A 24,290-nucleotide genomic window follows, 5' to 3' on the forward strand; every position below is an offset into this window, starting at 1 on the left:
AATAACGGTGCCTCCATAGCCAGGTGGGCAGGAGCAGCAGTGAATAGCACACGCTTCTTGATTAGACCGGGGTTCGAGCCCGTGCCCACCAAATACAGAAGATGCGAAAGTTCAGGGAATGACCACCACATATCCCAGGAGCAATATGGCCTTAGTTGCTAATGCTCCTAAAAACCAAATAACAAACAAACAATAATCCAATAACAAATTAGCAAATTTTTTTTTGAAAAGTTATGATAAACTTGGGATTAAACTTAGTGATAAAAATGAATATGATTTTGAAGTCTGCTTTATGACAGAAATTTAGGCTGACTGACAATGCTGGCAAGTCATATCACATATGCTTGTTCTACCTGACAATACTTTAAATATTTTGAAATTAGTATTAATGTTATCAATGCACTATTTATTAGTAATATTTGTGAAATGATGCCAGGAACCAAATTATGTAGATCAATCAGACCCAAAAAAAAAAAAAAAAAAAAACCCCTAACCCTTCATTTTCCCAGTTCTTTAAATTTTTTCAAACTCCAAATTCTACAATGCTAGTGAGGTTTTTGAAAATATATTCCCCCCCCCCATTTGTACTCCGGCACGACAACCAACTCAGTATAGTTTACAATAAATCGTCAATACAAATATTTATCTTATTTAGTAGTCACGGGCTTGAACCCCGGTCCACTCAAGGAACGCGTGCTATGCACTCTCGCTCCCGACCACTGGGCTACGTCAGCCATATCTGGGCTCTGAGGAGTGCATTTATCATTAGTTGGCTCTGTGAAGCAAGTTAATGAATTTGAAGACAATAAATCATGCAAAGCCTACTTTGGTATTATTATGTTTATTTCCGAATTGGAAATATGTACATAATGGAGTCAAACATTTTGTGGTGTTTTCTTACCACATTTTTAGTGACTGCAAAGGGCATGCTACCTCTGCAAATGTGTGTTATCTGGAGGATTTTATCCTTAAGGATAAAATCCTCCAGATAACACACACATTTGCAGAGGTAGCATGCTGGAGGATTTTACTCTTAAGGATAAAATCCTCCAGATAACACACATCTTCAATAACTGTGGTTATTCCCATAAACTCATCTTGAAAATAATAATAATAATAATAAAATTATTATTAAAATTAATATAAAATAATAAAATGCAAGACCCACACACTGCACCAGGGAAAATTAGTTGGCCGAAACTACCAGCTGTCGACTGGGAAAGAAATAGAAGCTATGACAGGAGAGACCTACAAATACCCTGGGATGATGCAGGCTGAGCAGTTAGAACACAAGGAAATCAAGAAGTGCCTGACCGAAAAATATCATCAGAGACTCAGAAGCCTGCTGAAAGCAAAATTGAACGGAGGGAATGCAGTTAAAGCCATAAACACCTATGCAGCTCCAGTACTAACATACACCTTTGGGATCATTTGGGATTGCTCTAACACTGAGCTAGAAGATATCATGCAAAAGACAAGGACAATGATGACCAAGAGTCGCCAGGACCACCTGAAGTCAGCAGTGGAGAGAATAACAATACCTCGGAAAGAGGGAGGAAGGGGCCTGATAGACCTGATGGAACAGCAGAAAATGGCGATAATTAACCTGAAGGATTACTTCGAGAATAACACAGCCCCACTCCACCAGGCCATAAGGAAGATAGATAAGTGGTATACCCCACTCAACCTAAGCGAGGAAGCCCTTCCCACCCAGATGGTACAAGAAACAAAGTTAGAAAGTTGGGCAAAGAAGACACTCAGTGGCAGACACTACAATGACCTCCATCAAGATCACACATTGATAACATTGTTACCAATGCATGGCTCACAAGCGGGACGCTCCTCCCCGAGACTGAAGGATTTGTGCTGGCCATCCAATACCAGGTAATCAACACCAGGAACCATAGAAAATACATTGCAAAGGAGCCTGGAATGTCAGATGACGCATGTCGACGATGCTACCTGGCCCCAGAAACGATCCAACACATCACCGTGGGGTGCAAGGTGATCACCCAGACTGAGTACACTCATAGACACGACCAGGTAGCCAGAATAATACATCAGAAGCTAGCGAGGAAATACCAGTTGACCAAAGAAAGTGTACCATACTACAAGTACGAACCCCAGGCAGTACTAGAGACATGAACCCACAAGCTTTGCTGTGTTTGCGCCATAATAACGGATAAGACCATCCCGCACAACAGACCAGACATAACCCTTGTGGACAAGATGGAAAAGGCCACCTACCTGATTGACATAGCGGTGCTGAACACTAGCAATGTCCAGAAAACCCATGAGGAAAAAAATTAGGAAGTACACAAACCTGAGACATGAGATCAAGGAGATGTGGCATATGCAAGAAGTATCAACCATCCCAATCATCGTTTCAACCACCGGTATGGTACGAAAGACTCTACATAGCAGCATAGCAGCAATAGGTCTCCCAGAGAACACCTACAAGGAACTCCAGAAAGTTGCAATCCTGAACACCTGTAGGATAGTCAGAGATTCCCTCGACCAACGATAACACCAGATATTACAACCACCCTGTGTACTTCGTAGCAGAACCTGTCACGGACTGGAATCTTCCAATCAGGTTGAAATAATATGAGCAACAATAATAATAATAATAAAAAAACAGAAAATTCTTCAATACTATTGCTGATGAAGATAAAAAATTTATCACCATCCCCTCTGCACCATGTAGCAATGAAGAAGTAGCTCTAAAACCACAAAAAAAAAAAAAAAAAAAAAAAAAAGCCATTAAAAATTTCCCCATCTTCAAGATCCTCACAACTAAAAGCCATATACTGGCTACAATGTGAAGATTGCCCTAAGTCCTACATAGAACAAAGCAAGAGAAAACTCAGAGTATAAGAATTCGATAAGGACATGGAAAACGGCAGAGTAACAAATTCAGACCTAGCTTTCCATACATGGACAGTGGACCACAAATGTACATTCACTGAAACATTAGTAGTGGCCACAGATAGATACCATAACCGCTGACTCTACGAAGTTTATGGTTATGGAGCCATGGATAACATTAACAGCAACAAAGGAATTCCGAAAATCAAAACAGTCACATACAGCTTTAAGAATAGTCCTAACCCAAATTAAAAATAAGTTTAAACTTCTTAACCACAACCCCCTCCCCAGTAGACTTCGACCTAGATCAATCCCAACAACCAACCTAGAAACAAAAGATCTTAACTGGTAAAGTTTTCACCAAATAATATTTAGATTATAGAATAGAACATTCTGTTCTATTTTAATTTAAACAATTTTTATTTCTATATTTATTTGATTTTTATCACATATCCTTAAATGTGTATCAACATCCCCATTACCCATTAAGCCTACAGTATTATTATTATTACCTACAGTAATGATACCCCAAGGGCATAAGTAAACCCTAGGATCAAGACTATCAAGATACTCCTTTAGACTCTTGTCCACCAAACCACCTAGTAATGAGATTAAGCAAACCACAGCATGTTCGAGAGGCAACCAGAGAAAGTAACACTCTTGATCTGGTTATCAGCAGTGATCATTCGTGTATTAAGAATTTGCAGATAAAGGAACCACTAGGTGGCAGTGATCACAGGGTGCTGAAGTGGGATTTACTCAAAGAGGTAACTACCGTCAGGGGTAAAGGAAAGGGTTTTTGCTTCCGTAAAGGGGAGTACAGTGGTCTCAGACAGTTTTTAAATTCTGTACAGTGGGATCAACTGATGATGTTACAAACAGTAAATTCTAAGTGGGAAGCATTCAAAGAATTAATCGTGGAAGCTACTAGACTTTATATACCGATTAAGAAATATCGTTCAAGGTTTAGGCCTGAATGGTTATCAAATGAACTAATGAGACTCGTGACAGAGAAGAAAAATGCATGGGATGCATATAAATTATCAGGTGACGCAGAAGCCTGTGGCAGATATAAGCTAGTCTGTAATCAGGTCACAAAGGAGGTTCGGCAGGCGAAGGCGGATTACGAGAAATCTTTGGCAAAAGATGCTAAGAAAAACAGCAAGGATTTCTTTACTTATATAAACTCTAAAAGGAAGGGGATGAATATGATTGGTCCACTTGACATCTATGGTTCGACTGTTGATGATCCTGCTCAGATAGCAAACAAACTGAATGAGTATTTTGCATCTACATTCACACGTGAGGAATTATTACAATTTGAAAATGGAAGAAGGTGATCAAATTGTAGCAGTGTGCTTAATGATTTTGTAATAACTGAGAGCAAAGTGGAGGAGAAATTGTTGAAGTTAAACATAAGAAAGGCACCTGGGGTGGATGGGATCTATCCAGTTATTTTAAAGGAGGCGGCAAAGCAACTAAGCAAACCCTTAGCCATAATTATGAGAGCATCCTTGGACTCGGGGGAGGTTCCCACGGACTGGAGATGTGCAAATGTGTCCCCAATTCACAAAGGTGGATCGAAGGGTGACACGAGTAATTACAGACCAGTTAGTTTAACTTCTGTTCCGGGTAAAATAATGGAGTCGCTGGTTAAAGATGCATTGCAGGATCATCTAGACAAGACTGCAGCAATAATTCAAACACAGCATGGGTTTGTTAAGGGAAAGTCTTGTCTGACAAATTTTATTGGTTATTATGATGTGGTCACAAAGGAACTGGATGCAAAAAATAATTTTGATATCATATACTTGGATTTCAGGAAAGCTATTGACACTGTTGCGCATGGAAGACTACTGTACAAATTGGAGCAGAATGGTATTAAGGGTAAGTTGCTACAATGGATAAAAGGATGGTTAAGTGGGAGAAGACAGAGGGTGGTAAACAATGGGTGCTGCTCTTCGTGGACTAATGTTATTAGTGGAGTCCCACAGGGTTCAGTGTTGGGTCCACTGTTGTTTTGTGTATTTATCAATGATATTGATGAAGGTATATCAGGCTTAATGTTGAAGTTTGCAGATGACACAAAGGTTGGCAGGGTTGTTAATGACAGTAATGGCAGTGTGCTACTGCAACAGGATCTAGATAATTTGGGCAGATGGGCTAAGAAGTGGCAACTGAAGTTCAACCTTGACAAATGCAAAGTACTGCATATGGGTAGAAGTAACCCCAGAGAAACGTACCAACTGTGTGGTACTACACTTAAGGTGGTAGAAAATGAAAACGACCTGGGAGTAATTGTGCAGTCAGATATGAAGTTTTCTGAGCAGTGCAGACAGGCTGCTAGGGCGGGTCATGGGGTTTTGTCAATGATATATAGGAATTTTGCTAGCAGGGAAAAGGAGGTGATTGTCCCTCTGTATAAGGCAATGGTCAGGCCACGCCTTGAGTACTGCGTACAGGTCTGGAGGCCTCATTTTAGGAAGGATGTAGATTTGCTTGAGCGTGTACAGAGAAGAGCAACACGATTGGTGAGGGGAATGAAGGGATTCTCTTACCAAGAGAGGCTTAAGTTCTGCAAATTGCAGTGGCTGGAGACTAGGCACCTGCGCGGTGATCTGATTGAGGTGTATAAGGCCTTGAATGGGTTGAGCATGCTGAATTCTGATGGGATCCTTCCACTTGTTCAGATTACCAACCTACGGGGACATAAGTTCAAATTAAGAAAGGACAGATGTAGAATAGATGTGCGGAAATTTGCCTTTAGCCAGCGGGTGGTTAATTGCTGGAACAAACTTCCATCTGTCGTTGTAGAAGTTGATAGGTTAAATAAATTTAAGGAGGAACTGGACAGGCATTTGGAGGGAATGGTGTGTTTTTTTTTTTTTTTTTTTTTTTTTTTGGCTGATGCTGCATAAGCTCCTACACTTGCTTTCTTGCATCATGTGCCACTACTACTACTACTACTATATATGTTTCACCCATAAACAAATCAAGATATTGACCGAAGTTCTTCAAATTAGATATAAATTTGATTTACTAAACCTTTTAATTATACTATTTAATTCTTCAAAAAATTTTTTTATTTTAAAGAATTCCATAATAATAATTAACCTTAGTTACTATCTTTAAAATCACTGAAGAAGTGGTAAGAATATGCCATGAAATGTTTTACTCCATTATGTACATATTTCCAATTTGGAAATAAACATAATAATACCCATGTAGGTTTTGAGTGCTTTATTATCTTCAAACAACACAGTTACCTATGTGCCATGCCACTCAAAGAATACCCAAGTTACTGAAATTTTGAAAATTCATAAAAACGAAACTTGTGTACATAAATGATTTTAAAAATTAATTTATTCTTGGTTTGACTTGGTTGCCCAATATTCCAGTCAAGTTATTTAAAAAAATCAGAATTTTAAATAAATTGAAAAAAAAAAAAAAAAAACATTGTATTGCTTGATTAAATTTTATCAGTTTATGGATCTGAATTCCAGAGTATTCCAGCTGTTGTGAGTTTAAATTGTAAAACAGTGGCTGAGAGTGCAATCTTCTCTGATTTTAAGGTGGTTTATGCTGCCATCTATTGTCTACAATTGCACTGCATTATAGACAGTCTTAAATTATATTTTAAAATGTTTTAATAAAACTTTAAATGCAGGATGCCTAATTTCCAAATGGTGCAATTTACAAGCTCCCCCCCCCCCCCAAATGGCCATTCTTTGTAAGAGTACCTTTTTAGCTCCAGTTACCACTCTAGCTCTTTTCTGTTGCATCCATTCCAACAGGTCTGTATCCTCCCTTAAATTAAACTTCCAAATCATGTATACAGTTTTAACATGAGGCTTAATCATTGCCTTATACAACATAGTAACCACCTCTTGTCCCTGCTAGCAAAGTTGCTATATATCATTGATGGAATCCAACGAGCTGGCTGAGCAGCCTATCTGCACTGCTTACAGAAAGAACTTTATATCAGACTGTATAATTTCCAACAGGTATTTTTCATTCTGAACTACTTTTGAGAGTGAAAAGGACTTGGGGTCCTTTTTCATTTGGTGTTTTGCAATTACTGATGTCGAAATTCATTACAGGTAACCCTCGTATAGCACTGTAGTTAGTTTCCTACAAAATCTTGTGTAGTGTGAAACCATGTTATACGGGACTAAGAACCAGTAGGGGGGGGGGGAGATATTTTCTAAAAGCTAACAAAAATATACAATATTTTTATAACTATCGGAAACTTAATTTTTATTAAAAATAATTACTGAACATATGTCTTACAAACTGATACATATGTCAGATAATGTACTTTCATTTATATTTCTTCCTCCTCATCACTGCTAAGCACAATCAAATGAGAACATTTTCTCTGTTGCAGAATACCTTCACTGAATACCGATTCTTTAAAAAATCAGTAATCTGGGTTTGTTTCCTTTTGCCCGATAGGTCTTTGTAAATTTCGTGGTACGGAGCTAAACTATATTTTAAACTCCATTTTAAAATTGTGCTCCTTTCAGTTGAGGGTTCTGCATTCAAAAAATAAGATTCTAATTGCTTGGTTTTAAGTTTATGCCTTCCCATATGCTTTTTAGTGTAAAAGTTGGAACTTAAGAATTTTCATCCACGCTATCATCCTCTGAATTCATTTGGTTTACCTCCAATGCCACTTCCCCCAAATTTGCTTTGCCAGCCTCTTTTTCTACCAGTAATTCTTGAATGTCTTCAGTAGTCATATCATCAAAACCTTCTCCTCCTACTGACTTAGCAAGGTCTATTATCACACCAATTCTGTTTTCCTCCAGTTTAATCATATTTCATGAATGAACTGGCTCTGATCATACGTTTTGACAACACGAATTTAATGTTGGCGGTTTTACTACTTGGAGTGATAAAGCCATGATTCCGATACCATCCACAATTGAGAATTGCTTCCATGCCCCTCAATAGATTTGGAATCAATTTTTTAAAAAATCCATTGTAAAAACACTTGATTTTCTGATGTAATGAGTTTTAAAGGTAGATATAATGCCTTGATCTAATAACTGAATAAAAGAAGTTGTATTAGTTGGTAGGAACATTACATCAGATGTTTGGATGACTTAAATCTTTTGGATGGCCTGGCACATTATCCAATAGTAATAAAATAACTGAATAAAAGAAGTTGTATTAGTTGGTAGGAACATTACATCAGATGTTTGGATGACTTAAATCTTTTGGATGGCCTGGCACATTATCCAATAGTAATAAAACTTTGAAATGTAGATTTTCCTGCCTTAAATAGTTTTCCACATCTGGCACAAAACAATTTAGAAATCATTCTTTAAATAAATCAGCAGCTGCCCAAGCTTTTTTATTTGTTTTCCAGTATAGCGGTAACCTGTTTTTATTTACACCTTTAATTGCACAAGAATTATATAAACTAACATAGGTTTTATCATGTAATCTCCTGATGTGTTACTGCACATAAGTAACATCATATGATCTTTTAATGCCTTAAAACCTGGTGCAGTTCTCTCTCTCTCTCTCTCTTTTAAATAAACGTTCTGTTGCCTTTTTTTCCCATCAAAGACCTGTCTCATCAGCAGTGAAAACTTGATGTGGTGTGTACCCATGCTCTTCAATAATTTTTTGAAATTCCTCTGAATACTTCTAATACTTCTGTGCAGCTTCATTATCAGCTTTTGCACTTTCCCCCTGAAATTTTTAGTGCCTTTTGTTTAATTACATTGCCATCTAATGGGATCTGTTTTTTATTGCTATTAATCCAAATACTGAATGCTCTTTTCCATTTTCTCAATTATTGGGGCTTTGGGATGAGCTGTCATATTTATGGAATTAAAAGATCCTGCAGAAACAGCAGGTACAATTTTCTTTTAATTTTTCTTTATCGTCCAAATTGCTGCTTCATTTAAATTTAAACTTTTTGCAATGTATGATACCTTTCCCCCCTTTTAAAAATATCCAAAATTTGTATCTTTGATTCTAGAGAAATGGTTTCTTTTGAGTGGTGCTTTTTTTACATTCCTTGGGCATTATTTAGGGCTGTAATTTAATTCACAACAAAGAAATTATTCAAATACAGTTTTTAAGAACAACGTTTAGTAATACATACCCAAAAAAATTTATAAACGATCAAATAAAAACTAAAATAATCTTACAAAAACCTTAAGTCACAAACTACACACTTCGAAGTCAATTTTTATGGTCTCGAACAAGCACAAGTTCGATAGCACAGAACCTGACATGGGGATTTCCCAGTAATTTTTTTCTGCATAACAACTAGCGAATCAACAGTTGGGATTCACAAAAAAGAATGAAAGTGTTGAAAAATTATATTCAACACATTAGCAGGGTTTTTTCCTGCACAAAATCTCAAAAATACTGTGTTATATGAGGTTTGTCACAATTCTGTGTTAGAGCAAAAGCATGTTATATAAGTACCATGTCGTGCGAGGATTGCCGCAATTTATCAGCCATGTTAGAGCGAAACCGTGTTGTAGAAGTACTGTGTTATATGGGGGGATTGCCTATATTTATCAATTTTAAACCTTGGTTTCCCTTTTCAGATCTTATTGAAGTAGTGTACCCTGATTAACCATTCTGCGCATCATTGTGTCATCAGCAAATTTTGACATTAAAGTTGAAATTCCTATTTATCTTTAATGTATTAAATGTGTGATAATAATATTGCATTATATATCATTAATAAACATAAAACCCTAACGGGCCGAACAACTGATCCTGTGTTATCCTACTCATAACATTAGTCCAAGTAGAGAAAAGGCTGTTTATAGCTACTCTTTGTTTCCTACTACTTATGCATCCCTTTGTCTCTAATAGTATCTTTCTTTTGATGCCACATTGCTCAAATTTATATAAGAGTCATTCAAGTGGAACAGTACCAGAAACTAAAAAAAAAAAGGAAGAGAAAAGAAATCATATACTGAAATCTAAGTATATGAGTTCCAAATTATTCATGCATCTGGTTCCTTTATAACAACAATACAGTGGCCAATCAGGTTGATCAAACGCTATCTCTTAACTAATCATTGTTGTGGTAATTGTATAACTATTCCTATCAGCATGATCCTGCATTACTTTAACTACTGACCATTATTTTCTCTGGCACAAACTCCTCTCTCTCTCGCTCTCTCTCTCTCTCTCTCTCTCTCTCTCTCTCTCTCTCTCTCTCTCTCTCTCTCTCTCTCTCTCTCTCACACACACACACACACACAACCATTATGAACTGCTATCCAAAGAAATTTATGTATTTCCAATACTTTGGGACTTCTGAGTGAAGGTTGCTCTTTTTATTATAGCTAAAGGTTTTGCTTACCTCTTTTTCTGCTGTTTCTTTTAATATAATTGAAAGCATTTCATCAGTCCAAGGTGCCTTGTTTATTTTTAGCTGAAATAGTTTCTCTTCTAGCAATTATCAAAAAATCATTTAACTTGCAGTCACTATTTTTATGTGATATTCAATCAGTAGTACACATACTCCTGGGAATATGGATGGTCCTTTTGGGGGTTATGCCGATATATGAAGTCACCATTGTTTAAAATTTATTTTAACAACATCAGGTATTATTTTAAATGTATTTAGGGGACATATTTTGTAGATTAAAAAAATATAATGGGTACTATATTCTCTGAAAAAATTAAGGGGTATTCCAACAAAAAGGTTTAACTGTAAGGAATATGTCAACAAAAAAATGGTTGAATACAACTGCAGTATTTGATTGAATTTTGCTATTTCCATCTCCAGAAACCTTCATCAGTATCATTATGTGAATGTCAATGCAAAATATTTATTCAGTTTGTCAGCAACTATACCGTATCATTCATAGTTATGTCATTCGTATGCAGGAAGTTGTGTTGTATTATGATCCCTTGAAATGGCCTTTCAGCAATGATCTATCCAGCAAGGTAGTCATAATTATAAAAGCATCCTTGGATTCCTACAGAATGGAGATGTGCAAATGTCTCCCATCAAAAAAAGTGAAGCAAGTAATTATAGAGCTCTAAGCTTGACTTCTGCTCCAGAGAAAAATAATGGAATCAATAGTTAAAGAAGTAATACAGGATCATCTTGACAGGAGTGCAGTTATATGGTGATCACGTCACAGATTTTTTTTTTTTTTTAAAGGGAAGATCTTGTCTGACCAATCTGATCAGCAAATATGACATAATCACAAAAGGAACTGGATTTAAAAAAAAAAATTTAACTTCATATTTATACTTAGATTTCAGTAAGACTTGATGTTGTTCCATATTAAAGACTTGTAGTACAAATTCAAGCAGTATATCATTAGGAGCAGGTTACTGCTATGGATAAAGGGATGGTTGGGTGACAGGAGACAGTGTTTTTAATGATCATTGTTCTTCATTGGCTAATGTTATTAGTAGTGTCCCTCTTGGTTCACTGCCGGGCCACTTATTGTTTTCAATATTTTTTAATGATACTGATGAAGGTATATCTAACTTAATGTCTAAGTTTGCAGATGACACAAAGGTAAGATGAAGGTCGCCATAGCCTAGTGGTCAGGCATGCGGGTGCTTAAGTACAAGTGCCTTGAGTGACCGGGGTTCAAGCCCATGACTGTTGAATAGGGTGCTGTTTCTTGTATTCTGTGTATCTTGTAAACTCCTCTGACTGTTTGGTCATCCCGTAGTATAAACAGAAAATTTATTTATTTATTTATTTTAATGGTGTGATTAATGACAGTAATCAAGGCATACTACTACAACATGACTTAAGAAATTAGGCAGCTGGGCTTTTAGGTGGAAATTGAGGTTTAACCTTGATAAATGCAAGGTACTGCATATGGACAGGAGTAATCCTGGAATAACATACCATTTGGTCGGTACCAGACTCAAGGTGATTGAGAACAAAAGAAGACCTAGGTGTGAATCTTTACTCCCACACAAAGTACTCTGAACAGTGCAGACACAATGCTAGGGCAGCTTATGGGCTTCTGTCAATGATATTCAGAAATTCAGGTGGGGATAAGGAAATGGTGATCCTGTTGTATAAGGCTTGAGTACTGCATACATGTCGGGAAGCCTTTATTTTAGGAAGGATATTGATCTGGTGAACCAAAGAAGGGAAACAAGATTAGTTAAGGGCAAGGAACGATGCAAGGAAGTAAGCTTATACAACGAAAGGATACTCTAAGCATGAGCTAAGGATGCAAGGAAGTAAGCTTATACAACGAAAGGATACTCTTAGCATGAGCTAAGGATGCAAGGAAGTAAGCTTATACAACGAAAGGATACTCTTAGCATGAGCTTTGTTAATGGAAGCATCTGGAAACTAGGCACCTGTGAGGAGACAGATTGAAGTGTTTAAGGATTTAAATGGATTGAGAACTAAATGTTAATGGCATCCTTACTCTTTCTGAGACAACACATAAGGGACACAAATTGTAAAAGGATGGTTGCAGAAAATGATAGATGTGAAAATTTGCATTCAGCAGAGTGTAATTGATTGTTGGAACAAACTGCCATCTGGTGTTGTGGGAGCAAGGTGCTTGAATAAATTTAAAGATTAGAGAAATTATTAGAGGAGAGGGACCAAATGGGATGCCGGTGTTGTTTCCCCCCCCCCCCCACCAAAAAGCTGTATAACCTTGCTTCTTTGTATTAAATACTACAAAATCTTAAGATATGTTATCAAACTTGTGGGTTGCTTTTTTCAGTGAATGTAACAATTCCACTAACTATAGTAAGTGAAGAAAAAAGCGTTACCAAATTGAAAGTTTTCAGAACTGACTTGTGTTCCTCAGTGTCATAGGCAACATTAAATTCACTGGCTATATTATCAATTGAAAATTAGTTACATACTTGGATTTTACTGATATGATAAATTTTTAAAATCAAGAAAAAGGATATATTTGGAAGAACTCTTGATACTGAATAAATGTTTGCACAAAGAAAAAATTTCTTATATTTTTGTTTTAATTTTTTGTGCAGTTTTAGCGTAATAAGATGAAAAGAAAATATTCAACTTATAACATTCATTGATCTCCTTTTCTTTTCTTTTCTTTTTTTTTTTTTATCTAAAAATAAAATTTGATTCCTCTGCATTAACATTTTGATAATGTTAATAGTACAATTTAAATACATGGTAAATATTCTAAGCTTTGTAACTTTTTTTTTATTGTTAAACATATAAATACATATATTATAACATCTTTATTATGATATATATATTTATATGTATTAAGAGGCTTCTTAAATGTTTTTCTAATTGAAAGGGGAGCAGAAATGTTGCCTTGCCCAGAAGCATTCTAGATAAAACTGGATCTCTGTTAAGTCTTCCATTTTTTTTTTTTTTTTTTTTTTTTTTTTTCTCCCAAAAGCTGGGAGGTATAAAAATGTTCTTTACAGGTGATTATTGTATCTTTTCTGTTAGTGATAAGGTCAGCACCTAGTGTTAGTGTGTGAGGTGGTGAGTAGCACAAGTGCCTTAAGTAATCATGTCCTATGCACTGAGTTTATAGAAATTTTTCTTAGTGAAAAGTCAATTACTGGTGTTGTGTTTGAAAACCTTTCTGTTGAAAACCAAGGGGAATCATATTTCAACAAGATTGCCTACTTCTCCCACTAACAACTATCTGTGTCAGAAAGAGAATCCCAAATCACCAAATTGGTCATAGCAGCGCTCTAAATGACTTCCTTACTTGTGACCAAATGCACTCTTTATTTCTGTGAAGTTTTATCAAATTTATTATGAATTATGAATATAACAATATGAATATTGTTATTCATAATCTGCCAGTGAACTGAAGGATTATGAATATAACATTCATATTATATTCTGATAAACTGATGATAAACTGAGATAGTGATAATGAACTAATCAAATCATAATAATAACAGATAGCTAAACAAATTTGAAATTGTTTAGTATCAACATCCTGTTGTAATATTAAATCTGCAGTTCATACGAAAACCAAAACTTATTAATTTAGTGCCTTTAAAAAATAATAAAATAAAAACTAAACGTACTACTTGTGTGTTTAAATGTTTTTTCTTAATTTCAGAGTTATGGATGGCCTTTTTATAAGCCAGTTGATGCTAAGCATTTAGGCCTGCATGATTATCATGACATAATTAAACAGCCAATGGATTTGGGCACAGCTAAGGTAAGTATTTATAGTTTAAAGTATTTGTTGATATTTAAATGAAAACCAAAATTTAAATTACTTAATATACAGTGTGTTTCAATTAAAGATGCTGTGGTCTGTTTAGACTATTTGCTGTCTGACCTTTTTTTGTCATGTTTGAGCCGAAAATTTTTGTTAAAAGTAAATGTTAGTAGTTAAACCTTGTGAAACAAACTTAACTAAGATAATGCAGAGTTTGTTTCCTTTCTCTTTTAAAAGTCTGTTTACATTGAGAAATTTCAGGAACATACAACCCACAGGCTAAAGTATACAGTGGGTCCCCGTTATAACGCAGTTCGCTTTACGCTGGTTCGCTATAACACTGTTCTTATTTTATAATATTTTATAACCCGTATCTGACTATAATGCTGTCACAGATCACTATAACGCTCTTTTACAGATTGCATTTTTGGCATATTTGACGAAATCGTTTCATTTGATGGGGTCGGTAGCTTGAAAATTAATACCAAAACAGCATTAAAACGTTTCCCACGCCGACTTGAGAAATTTTCTTGCACGCTAATTTAATTGCAGAAAGTGACTTGTTACGTAGTTCCGGGATCAACATTTTTAAAAAAATGACCAAGTATATTGCTTGAATATTTGCATTATATGCATTTATCCGAAGTCTAGTCATCACTCAGTACCGTATTAGACATTGTGCAAAACAGACAGTTTACTTGAACATTGTATCATAATTAATGCACCCAACGCAGTTACATTTTCGAAGAGTTACTAATGGCTGATAAGAACGAAAAAGAAACAACGTCTGAGCGCAGTACGAAGACTATAAATGTAAGAAAAAGACTGAATTTGAAAATTAAATTAAACGTTTTGAAGCGAATTGATTCCGGTCAAAGACAAGCGGATGTGTGCCATAATTTAGGACTTGCAAATTTAACCGTAAGAACAATTATAAAAAAAAATAAATAAATAAAGAATTAATTTTAGTAGTGGGAAAGATAGCTATTCCACTGCAAGCAACTAGGGCTAGGCCGGCTATTAGGATTGAAATGGAAAGACTTTAACTAATTTTATTGAAGATAATATCCAGTGCAGAATTCAGTTAAGTTAAATATTATTAAAAAAAAAAAAAAAAAAAAAAAAAGAGAGAAAGAGAGAGAGAGATTAGCCAATATGATATTCTGAAGAAAACTCACCTAAAAAAAAAAAAAATGTGTTGAGAATGGATTTAAAATCCAGGAAGAATCCGCAAGTGCAGATTAAGGAGCCAAAACTTTAAAAAAAAGAACTTGTTAAAATTATTGAAGAGGGGTATTATGTGTTATATTTCTCAACAGGCCTTTTGTGGAAACGAATGCCTAAAAGAAGTTTCATATTGAAAGAAGAAAAAAAAAACATGCCAGGTAAAGAAGAAAAAAACATGCCATGTTTCAAAATGGCGAAGGATAGGTTGACTTTATTGTTGGGTAGTAATGCTGTGGGGGATTTAAAATTAATATCCCTTTTAGTTTATTTGGAAGAAGGCCCAAGTTCAAACCAAAATCGACACCTTTTTCTTGATTAAATTCACCAATTAAATTAAATCAATTGAGATCAATTAAATTCATGATTTTAATTGGAATTTTAATTTTGATACGTAAGTAGTTATCACATAATTATATATGTATGTAATGCAGAATATTTTATATGTACAAAGGGTACTAGGAAAGTTTTGCAATATGACGCAACAATGAATCACAGGAAGCTGCTTGTTGCTGCATGTTGAGACATGTTCATACGTGCATAGTAGCCGCCGCGCCAAGTCGATGGGCTCAGTTATTCATTAGTAGTGAGAGTGTAAAGTGCTTGCGATGGCATCGTGGTCACGAAATGAGATAAGGACAGTTTTGCGGTATAATTTTGTGCGTGGTTTAACCATAGACCAGTGCTTAGAAGAAATGACTCTTGCACTAGATGATGATTGTCCACATCGTACAACGATATTCAGGTGGTATAGAGAATTCCAAAGGGGAAATTTCACTCTGGAGGATTCTGAGAGGCCGGGAAGGCCACGAACGTCAGTTACGGAGGAAAATGTTACTGCTGTGAGGAAAATGCTTGACGAAAACAGGCGAGTGACCTACCAACAGATAGAGGATACTTTGGGCCTAAATGCACCAGCAATTCGTTCGATTCTGCAAGATCATTTGCACGTGAAGAAACTTTGTTCTCTCTGGGTGCCGCATCAACTGACTGAAGAGCAGATGACACGACGTGTGACTTGGTGCCGGGAGATGCTAAAAAAGTTTGATAAGGGACAATCTCGGTATGTGAACAACGTCGTGACAGGTGACGAGACTTGGCTGTACTATTACGATCTGCCGACCAAGGCTCAAAACAAAGTTTGTGTCTTTGATGATGATGACACACCCGTAATTGTCAGAAAATCCCGATCTGTAAAGAAGAAAATGATAGCTGTATTTTTCAAATCGAGTGGAATTGTGGAACGTGTCGTTTTGGACACGCAGAAGACAGTCACAGCTAAGTGGTATACTGAACAATGCCTGCCTAAAGTCATTGGATCTATGAAGAACCTGCGGCCAAAGTCAAGAATGGACACCTGGTACCTCCATCACGATAATGCTGCAGCTCACCGCGCCAAAGCCTGCACCGAATATTTGACCACGACAGGACTGAAACTTCTCGAGCACCCTCCCTACAGTCCAGACCTTGCTCCCTGCGACTTTGCACTGTTCCCGCATGTGAAAATGAAGCTAAAAGGGAGGCGGTTTTCCAGTGATGAGGACCTTCTACGGGCTTGGGACAACGAGTGTGCTTTACTCCCTAGTGAAACTTGGAAGAACTGGTTTAAAGATTGGTTTCGGAGGATGGAGAGGTGTATTGAATGTAGAGGAAATTACTTTGAAAAAATTAAATAAACAAAGCTGTATTGCAAAACTTTCCTAGTACCCTTTGTACAAATATTTGAACATTAAATATTTTGACTGACATTTGTGCATCTTTTCACTACCCTTTATTATTGATTAGGAAATATCCTATGACACCGACCGCAACTCACAAATACATATGTTACCTTATGGGAATGTGGCGCTCGCGTAGCACATATTCACTTAGCGCTCTGTTTTTACGGAACGAATTATCAGCGTTAAGCGGGGGTCACCTGTATATAGTATTAATATATACAAGCAGGTTTTACTGTGTATTTCTTTTCTATTTTTAAGTATTTATTTTCTAAATTTCTATTTATTATTATTAATTTATTATTATTTTTCTTAATATATTTTTTCTAAAGTAAATTTTAGATCCCTGCTACATTGATTCAACATGAAACTTTTTATCATATATACGTTCATTTTTGACTTCTCTGAAATAATCATATACTTTTTTAAATATTCTGTCAGATAACTAATGACTGAAAAATAATATATGAAAATATTAAACAGCAATATTGCATATATTTAAAAATCAAACATTGAAAATTATCAGTTTATTACAGTGATCCTACACCTCCAAAAGGACATTGCTTACATGGAAATCAGTGAAGAACTGCTGAGTTATGAAATAAAAGCCTCACGCATACACGTCTGGACAAATTAACAGCAACCGACCCATTTCTGCTGGTTTCTTTGAATTTTTGGCTCAAAAAACTTTATTTTTATATATATATATATATATATAAACAAAAATACTTGTACAATTTAGGGTGATATTGAAGAAATTGAAAAAAAAAAAAAAAATCAGGCAGTTATTACTAATGGATGAAATAATACAACCATTGCTGTTAACTACTTAAAAGTTATACTCTACCACTGGGAAGAGTTTGCAAATTTGGAAGAAAGCACTTATCAACAGAAAGAGCAGTGATCACTTTCACCATCTCGGGTGAAAGTGTAAAACAGATTTTCTTGCTCTGAATGTCTTTCCAACAATGAAAACAAATAATTAGAATAGAACAAGGAAATGTGGCTGAAATCATGTCATCCATTTAAGAAACCAAAAATCTTATTAAACAAAGGCATCAATCATACGTTGTAGGGGTTAAACATTGTTCCGATGAAGAGTAGCAGAAAGCTTTGTTTGATGAAATAAAAATTTAGTAGCAGGAATTGATGTAGTTTTGTTATTGCAGTGCAAGTCTGCATCATGTACAATCAAAGCTGTGACATTTAGCCCCATATGATGTTTTTTTTTTTTTTTATGGCACTATGAATGCTGTAATATTTAGAACTGATCTTTCTTCTCAAATGATATCCTGAATGAAAGAACTGTTCAGCAATCAAGAATTCATTTTTCAAGGTGACTGTTCCATAGTCACTTGGTGACTTGGGACAGAGTCACCTTGTGGCTCAAGGTGTACTTCTAAGAGTGTTATTCAGCTTTTTAAAAATGTTTTGAGGCCTCATAATTTATTATATTTCTGCCCCCCCCCCCCAAAAAGCTACGGATGAAGTTAAAGGGAAGAAAGGTAATGAAAAACAAAACTTGAAGTTTGTGTAGGTGGTTTGGTATTGTGAAATACTTTGTGTACACACACACACACACACACACACACACACACACACACACACACACACACACACACACACACACACACACACACCTGATGTGCTCCATGCCAAGACATTATGCTGTTTCGCATTCACTTACATATTTGACAAAATATTAATTATTGTTTAAGGTGAATAATAATGCTTAAAAAAAAAAAAAAAAACCCTGCAGCCATTATCCAACCCACTGCAGGATGGAAGCCTCCTCAACAATCCACATCGAAGGAAATGGATCGCAATCTGCCACGCTGGTCCAATGCGGGTTGACAGATCAGCCGTATTTAGCAGCCACGGGCATTAATACTATATATGAACCCAGTTCTACTCAGAGCGTGTGCTCCCGCTCCTGACCACTAGGCTATGGAGGCCCATTACTCTTATTAATTTGTCCATTAGTACTATATACCTGTTATTTTTATTCTTATTTTCTTTCTTTATTTTTAATTTATTTATTTATTATTTATTTTTTTCCAAAATTACTATTTTCTTCATTCACTAACATAATTAAGAATATGAATTTTTTTTTTTTTTTTTTTGTGTCCTTATCCTTTTTGTTCATTAAAAAAAAAAAAAAAAAAGGTTGAAATAGGAGAGATTCTATTAATTTGTCCAACATTGTATATATGCAATGGCAGGTGATTATGGTCCTGTTGTTTTCAGTATCTATAGCCTTCTTCATAAACCCTACAGTACCTTCATTATACTTATCACTTTTTTAAATGTTTTTGTTTACATTTAACATAACCAAACACACAAAGTTTATCCCTGTTATCACTCTATTGGAAATGGATGTAAACAGCAAAAACTAACAAAACATTAATAAGAATAAAATGGATCAATATTCAATGCTGTTTGCTGAAAGTACTTTTCTGAAAAGAGATTTTATAATGTATTAGTGATAAGCAGAGTGGTAGTGCATGCTAATGAACGTAATAACGTTGGGTTATATTCTGGTAGAAACTGTCAGACTTACTTTTCTCTTCTGACTTTTTTGGGTTACGAACAGCACAAGCAAATTTCACAGTACAGTACAGTACATTAGTTAAGAAGAATATGATAACTGATGTGCCCGTAATGAACTCTAACAATATGCAAACTGTTTATCAGTTCATTTGTAATTTTTGCTATGTGATTTTGTGGTCTAGGAGAGGACAGTTTACAAAAGTTGAACTGTAACTGAATATACTGCAGTTATTAAATAACATTAGTCGTTGACTAATGTTATTAGTGGAGTGCCACAGGGTTCAGTGTTGGGTCCACTGTTGTTTTGTATATTTATCAGTGATATTGATGAAGGTATAACTGTCGAAGTTTGCAGATGATGCAAAGTTGGCAGGGTTGTTAAAGACAGTAATGGTAGTGTGCTTCTGCAACAGGATCTAGAAAATTTGGGAGGATGGGCTTACAAGTGGCAACTGAAGTTTAACATTGACAAATGCAAAGTACTGCATATGGGTAGAATTAACCCCAGAGGAACGTACCAACTGTATGGTACTACACTTGAGATGGTAGAAAATGAAAAAGACCTGGGAGTAATTGTGCAGTCAGATATGAAGTTTTCTGAGCAATGCAGACAGTCTGCCAGAGCAGGTCATGGGGTTTTGTCAATGATATACAGAAATTTTGCTAGCAAGGAAAAGGAGGTGATTGTCCCTCTGTATAAGGCAATTGTCAGGCCACGCCTTGACTACTGCATACAGGTCCGAAGGCCTCATTTTAGGGAAGATGTAGATTTGCTTGAGCGTGTACAGAGAAGGACAATAAGATTGGTGAGGGGAATGAAGGGATCCTCTTACCAAGAGAGGCTTAAGTTCTGCAAATTGCAGCAGCTGGAGACTAGGCACCTGCGAGGTGATCTGATTGAGGTATATCAGGCCTTAAATGGGTTGAGCATGCTGAATTCTAATGGGATTCTTCCACTTGTTCAGATTATGAACCTAAGGGGGCATAAATTCAAATTGAGGAAAGACAGCTGTTAGAATAGATGTGCGGAAATTTGCCTTTAGCCAGCGGTTGGTTAATTGCTGGAACAATTTTCCATCTGTCATTGTGGAAGTTGATAGGTTAAATAAATTTAAGGAGGAACTGGACAAACATTTAGAGGGAATTGTTGTGTGAATTATCATTATTTTATTTTATTTTTTGGCTGATGCTGCATAAGCTCATATGCTTGCTTTCTTGCATCATATGCTACTATTACTATTACAGGACAGTGGGGGTCTCGTGCCACGAACTTAATTCATTCCATGAACTGGTTTGTGGTATGAAAAGTTCATGGTACGAAATGCGATTTCCCATAGTATCCTATGGGAAATAAATTAATTGGTACCGGATCCTCCACAAAAAAAAAAAAGGCCACCTTTTACATACACTATTTATTCTTCTTCATGGTTACAGGTTCTTCATATTCAGAAGCTTCAGATTCTTCAAGTTCTTCTGCCTGTTTCTGCTTTTTAGCATTGAAGAATCTATCCAGTGTTGATTGCTTTTCTCTCTTTTTAAGCAGGCTCCTGAAGTAGTGAAGTGTTATGTCATTGTAGAGGACCCCCACTCTGTTCACTTCAGCTGTGTTGGAGTGCCACTCTAACACCCTGTTGTGATGCTTCTTCCAGTCCTGAAGAATCTCCTTGATAGTAGCTGAAGGCATTGGACCTTTGGTGATGTTTTCCTCTTTCTCCTCCTCTGAGGAAATATTTTTATCTGTTTCCCCGACCTGATGTTTATGCAACTCCTTCAGTTCTTCTGTGGTCAGCTGCAACGTCATTCTCCTCTATTAACTCCTCCACATTTTGTTCCACTTCCAAGTCCAGGTCCTTAGCTGTTGCCACAATGTCCTTCATGACTTGGGCTCCATTATCAGGTTCTTCTCCTTGAACATAGGCTGGCCACAGGTTTCTTTCTTCTTTTTTTTTTTTTTAGTTGATGGCACATCAGCTTCTATGGCCATATTGCACCCCCCAAAGTTTTTGCATTTTACTGTGATCCAAGCCCGAGGCGGGAATCGAACCCGCGACCTTTGGGTTGCCAGGCAGGCACTTTACCTACCTGGCTAGCCCGGTCGGCTCACAGGTGTTTCCAGTGACACTTCACACCAAGCATTTTCTATGAGTCTAATGGCGTGCACAATGTTAAATTCTTCCTTCCAAAAGTTCCTCAATGTCATGAAGCTGGAAGCATGGCAAACTTCAAAGCACCTGGTGAAAAGTGCTTTGGTGTAGAGCTTCTTGAAGTTTGCTATGACATTCTGGTCCATTGGCTGAATTAGGTGTAGTGCTGGGAGGTAAGAAAACAATCTTGAGGAAGCTGAACTCAAATTCCAGGGAATCTTCTAAATCAAGTGGGTGGCCAGGTGCATTATCCATAGTGAGGACAGCCTTCAGTGGCAGATTCTTTTCCTACAGGTATTTCTTCACTGTAGGTGCAAAGACTTCAAGCACCCAGTCCTTGAAAAGAAGCTTAGTAACTCAAGCTTTTGGGTTAGATTTCCAGTAGACTCCAAGTTTACCTTTGACAATTGAGTGCTTCTTAAATGCTCTTGGGGTGCCTCTGTAGCCAGGTGGGAAGGAGCAGCAGTGCGTAGCCCACGCTTCTTGATTAGACCAGGGTTCGGGCCTGTCACCACCAAATACGGAGGATGCGGAAAGGTCAGGGGAATGACCACCGCACATTCCTGGAGAAATATGGCCTTAGTTGCTAATGCTCCTAAAAACCAAATAACAACAACAACAAATGCTCTTGGTGTTTCAGAATGATACACCAAGAGAAGCTTGATGATCTTCAGGTCTCCACTAGCATTGGCAGCAAAGAGGAGGGTCACCCTGTCCTTCATAGGCTCGTGGCCTGGCAGAGCTTGTTCTTCCTTTGTGATGTAGGTTTTACTCGGCATTTTTTTCCAGAAAAGCCCAGTTTCATCACAGTTGAAGACCTGTTGTGGTAAATATCCTTTATCTTTCACGAGCTTCTGAAATTTCTTGCCAAATTTATCAGTGGCTTTTTTATCATCACTTGCTGCCTCCCCATGCCTTATGACACTGAATGCCAGTCCTCCCCTTAAACTTCTCAAAGTTGTCCTCCCCCTGCTTGCCTTAAATTCAGATTCTTCAGAGCTTGGGCCTGGAGTTTTCCCCTTTAGGTCAGCATAGATGTGCTTGGCTTTCAGACAGATGACTTCTTTGCTGATGGTATCTCCTGCCATTTGCCTTTGGTGGATCCACAGTAGCAGCAAGTTCTCCATTTCTTCAATGATGGGGTTTCTTAGGGTACTTAATCTTGTCACTCCCTTTGCAACCTCAACATTCTTGGTCTCCTTGTTCTTCAAGATGGTTCCAATGGTGGATTTGTTGACTCCATATTCAATTGCCAGATCAACTACCCTAGCCCCTGTTTCATGCTTGGCAATGTCTTTCTTGGTTTCAATAGTGATTTTCTTGGGCTGACTTACACTGAACCTTTTCTTAGGACCCACTTTTTGAATCTTTTCAAAATCTTTTTTAAACTCTTTTCAAAAGAATCTTTCAAAAAACAAATTTGGAACTTTCCCGAAACAAAAGAAAGACATGGTGAATAAAACAGAACGTCTGTTGTGTTTGTATTAACCACTTCCCTGATTATCCCGAGTTAACTTGGGTTAGCATTTTAACATCATAAATTATTATCTCGTGTTCGTGTACGAATTTGTGTTCTTTCTAAACTTACCCGAGTGAAGCCGTCCGCGCGTAGTAAAGTAGTGCATTCATCACAATATGGCTCTTGTGGCCATTTGTTGGTGGGCGCATTTCTTGGAATATTTTTATCCAAGACAAGTGTCAGATGACGCCTGCTGATACCTTGCATATTGTTGTCGCCTGGTGTTCTTTCCTGAGCACTGTGCTGCACGAGGTTGTCTGTTTCATTTTCAAGAATTAATTATGGATAATGACTGAAGAATATTGCAGTTCTGATCGGGATAATAATTCTAGGAATATACAACATTGAATACTTCAATTTGTTTCATAATCAAGCACCGTATTACACGGCATAAAAGCAATAAAAATCATTATTTAAAAAATTTGTATTTTTTTGACACGAAAATAGGGAAATATAGTAAGGGAAATAATAGGGAAATATCCTCCGTATTTAAAACCCGGGCCCATGAACCCGGGTTCTTGGTACTAAAAGTTAGTTGTATGGGGCGTTCGGCGTATGAGGCCACACTGTAGTTGGTTTATTTTCTGTTAAGAAGCCTTGTATCAGTGAAATTAGCATTTTACTTACTTATATCTCAAAGTGAGGTAAAGGGAAAATCATGAAATCTGCAATAATTAAGATTTGTATAGGATCCATTCATAAAAATTTTATTCCGTAAATGAATTTTATTCTGTATATGTACATCTGCAAGTGAAACCAGCTTAGTAGCTGGTTTTACTCGCAGATGTACAATCTGTTTCATTGTCAGTTTCTAATAGCGGTTCTTTGACACACACACACACACACACACACACACACACACACACACACACACACACACACACACACACACACACACACACACACACACACACTTACTTTTAGTATTCTTTATTGTTGATTTTGTGCAAAAACATGATGTAATAGAACACAATCAATAATGGATTTAGAATCATCATATTGTTCTCACCTATTACAATAAAACTACTGAAAAAATTTTTAGTACACTTGTCCTCTGTGATAGTATAAGAAATTTCTCCACTCATATCATTCATTTGGAGAAGTCTGT

General features: G+C 36.6%; 1 protein-coding gene across 11 annotated transcripts in view; it reads left to right on the forward strand.

Moving 5' to 3' along the window:
* Positions 1 to 24,290, forward strand: part of LOC150087831 (bromodomain-containing protein 2-like) — a 676,121-nt gene that overhangs the window by 265,527 nt on the left and 386,304 nt on the right. For all 11 annotated transcript variants that reach the window (XM_090369219.1, XM_090369215.1, XM_090369216.1 and 8 more), the window contains one exon: positions 13,923 to 14,024. In XM_090369219.1, the coding sequence (XP_090225345.1) occupies positions 13,923 to 14,024 (102 nt within the window). The remainder of the gene's footprint in view (positions 1 to 13,922; positions 14,025 to 24,290) is intronic.

The sequence above is a fragment of the Mastigoproctus giganteus genome, chromosome 3 (genome assembly GCF_048544385.1).
Source record: "Mastigoproctus giganteus isolate SK-2022 chromosome 3, ASM4854438v1, whole genome shotgun sequence".
NCBI classification, from domain to species: domain Eukaryota; kingdom Metazoa; phylum Arthropoda; class Arachnida; order Uropygi; family Thelyphonidae; genus Mastigoproctus; species Mastigoproctus giganteus.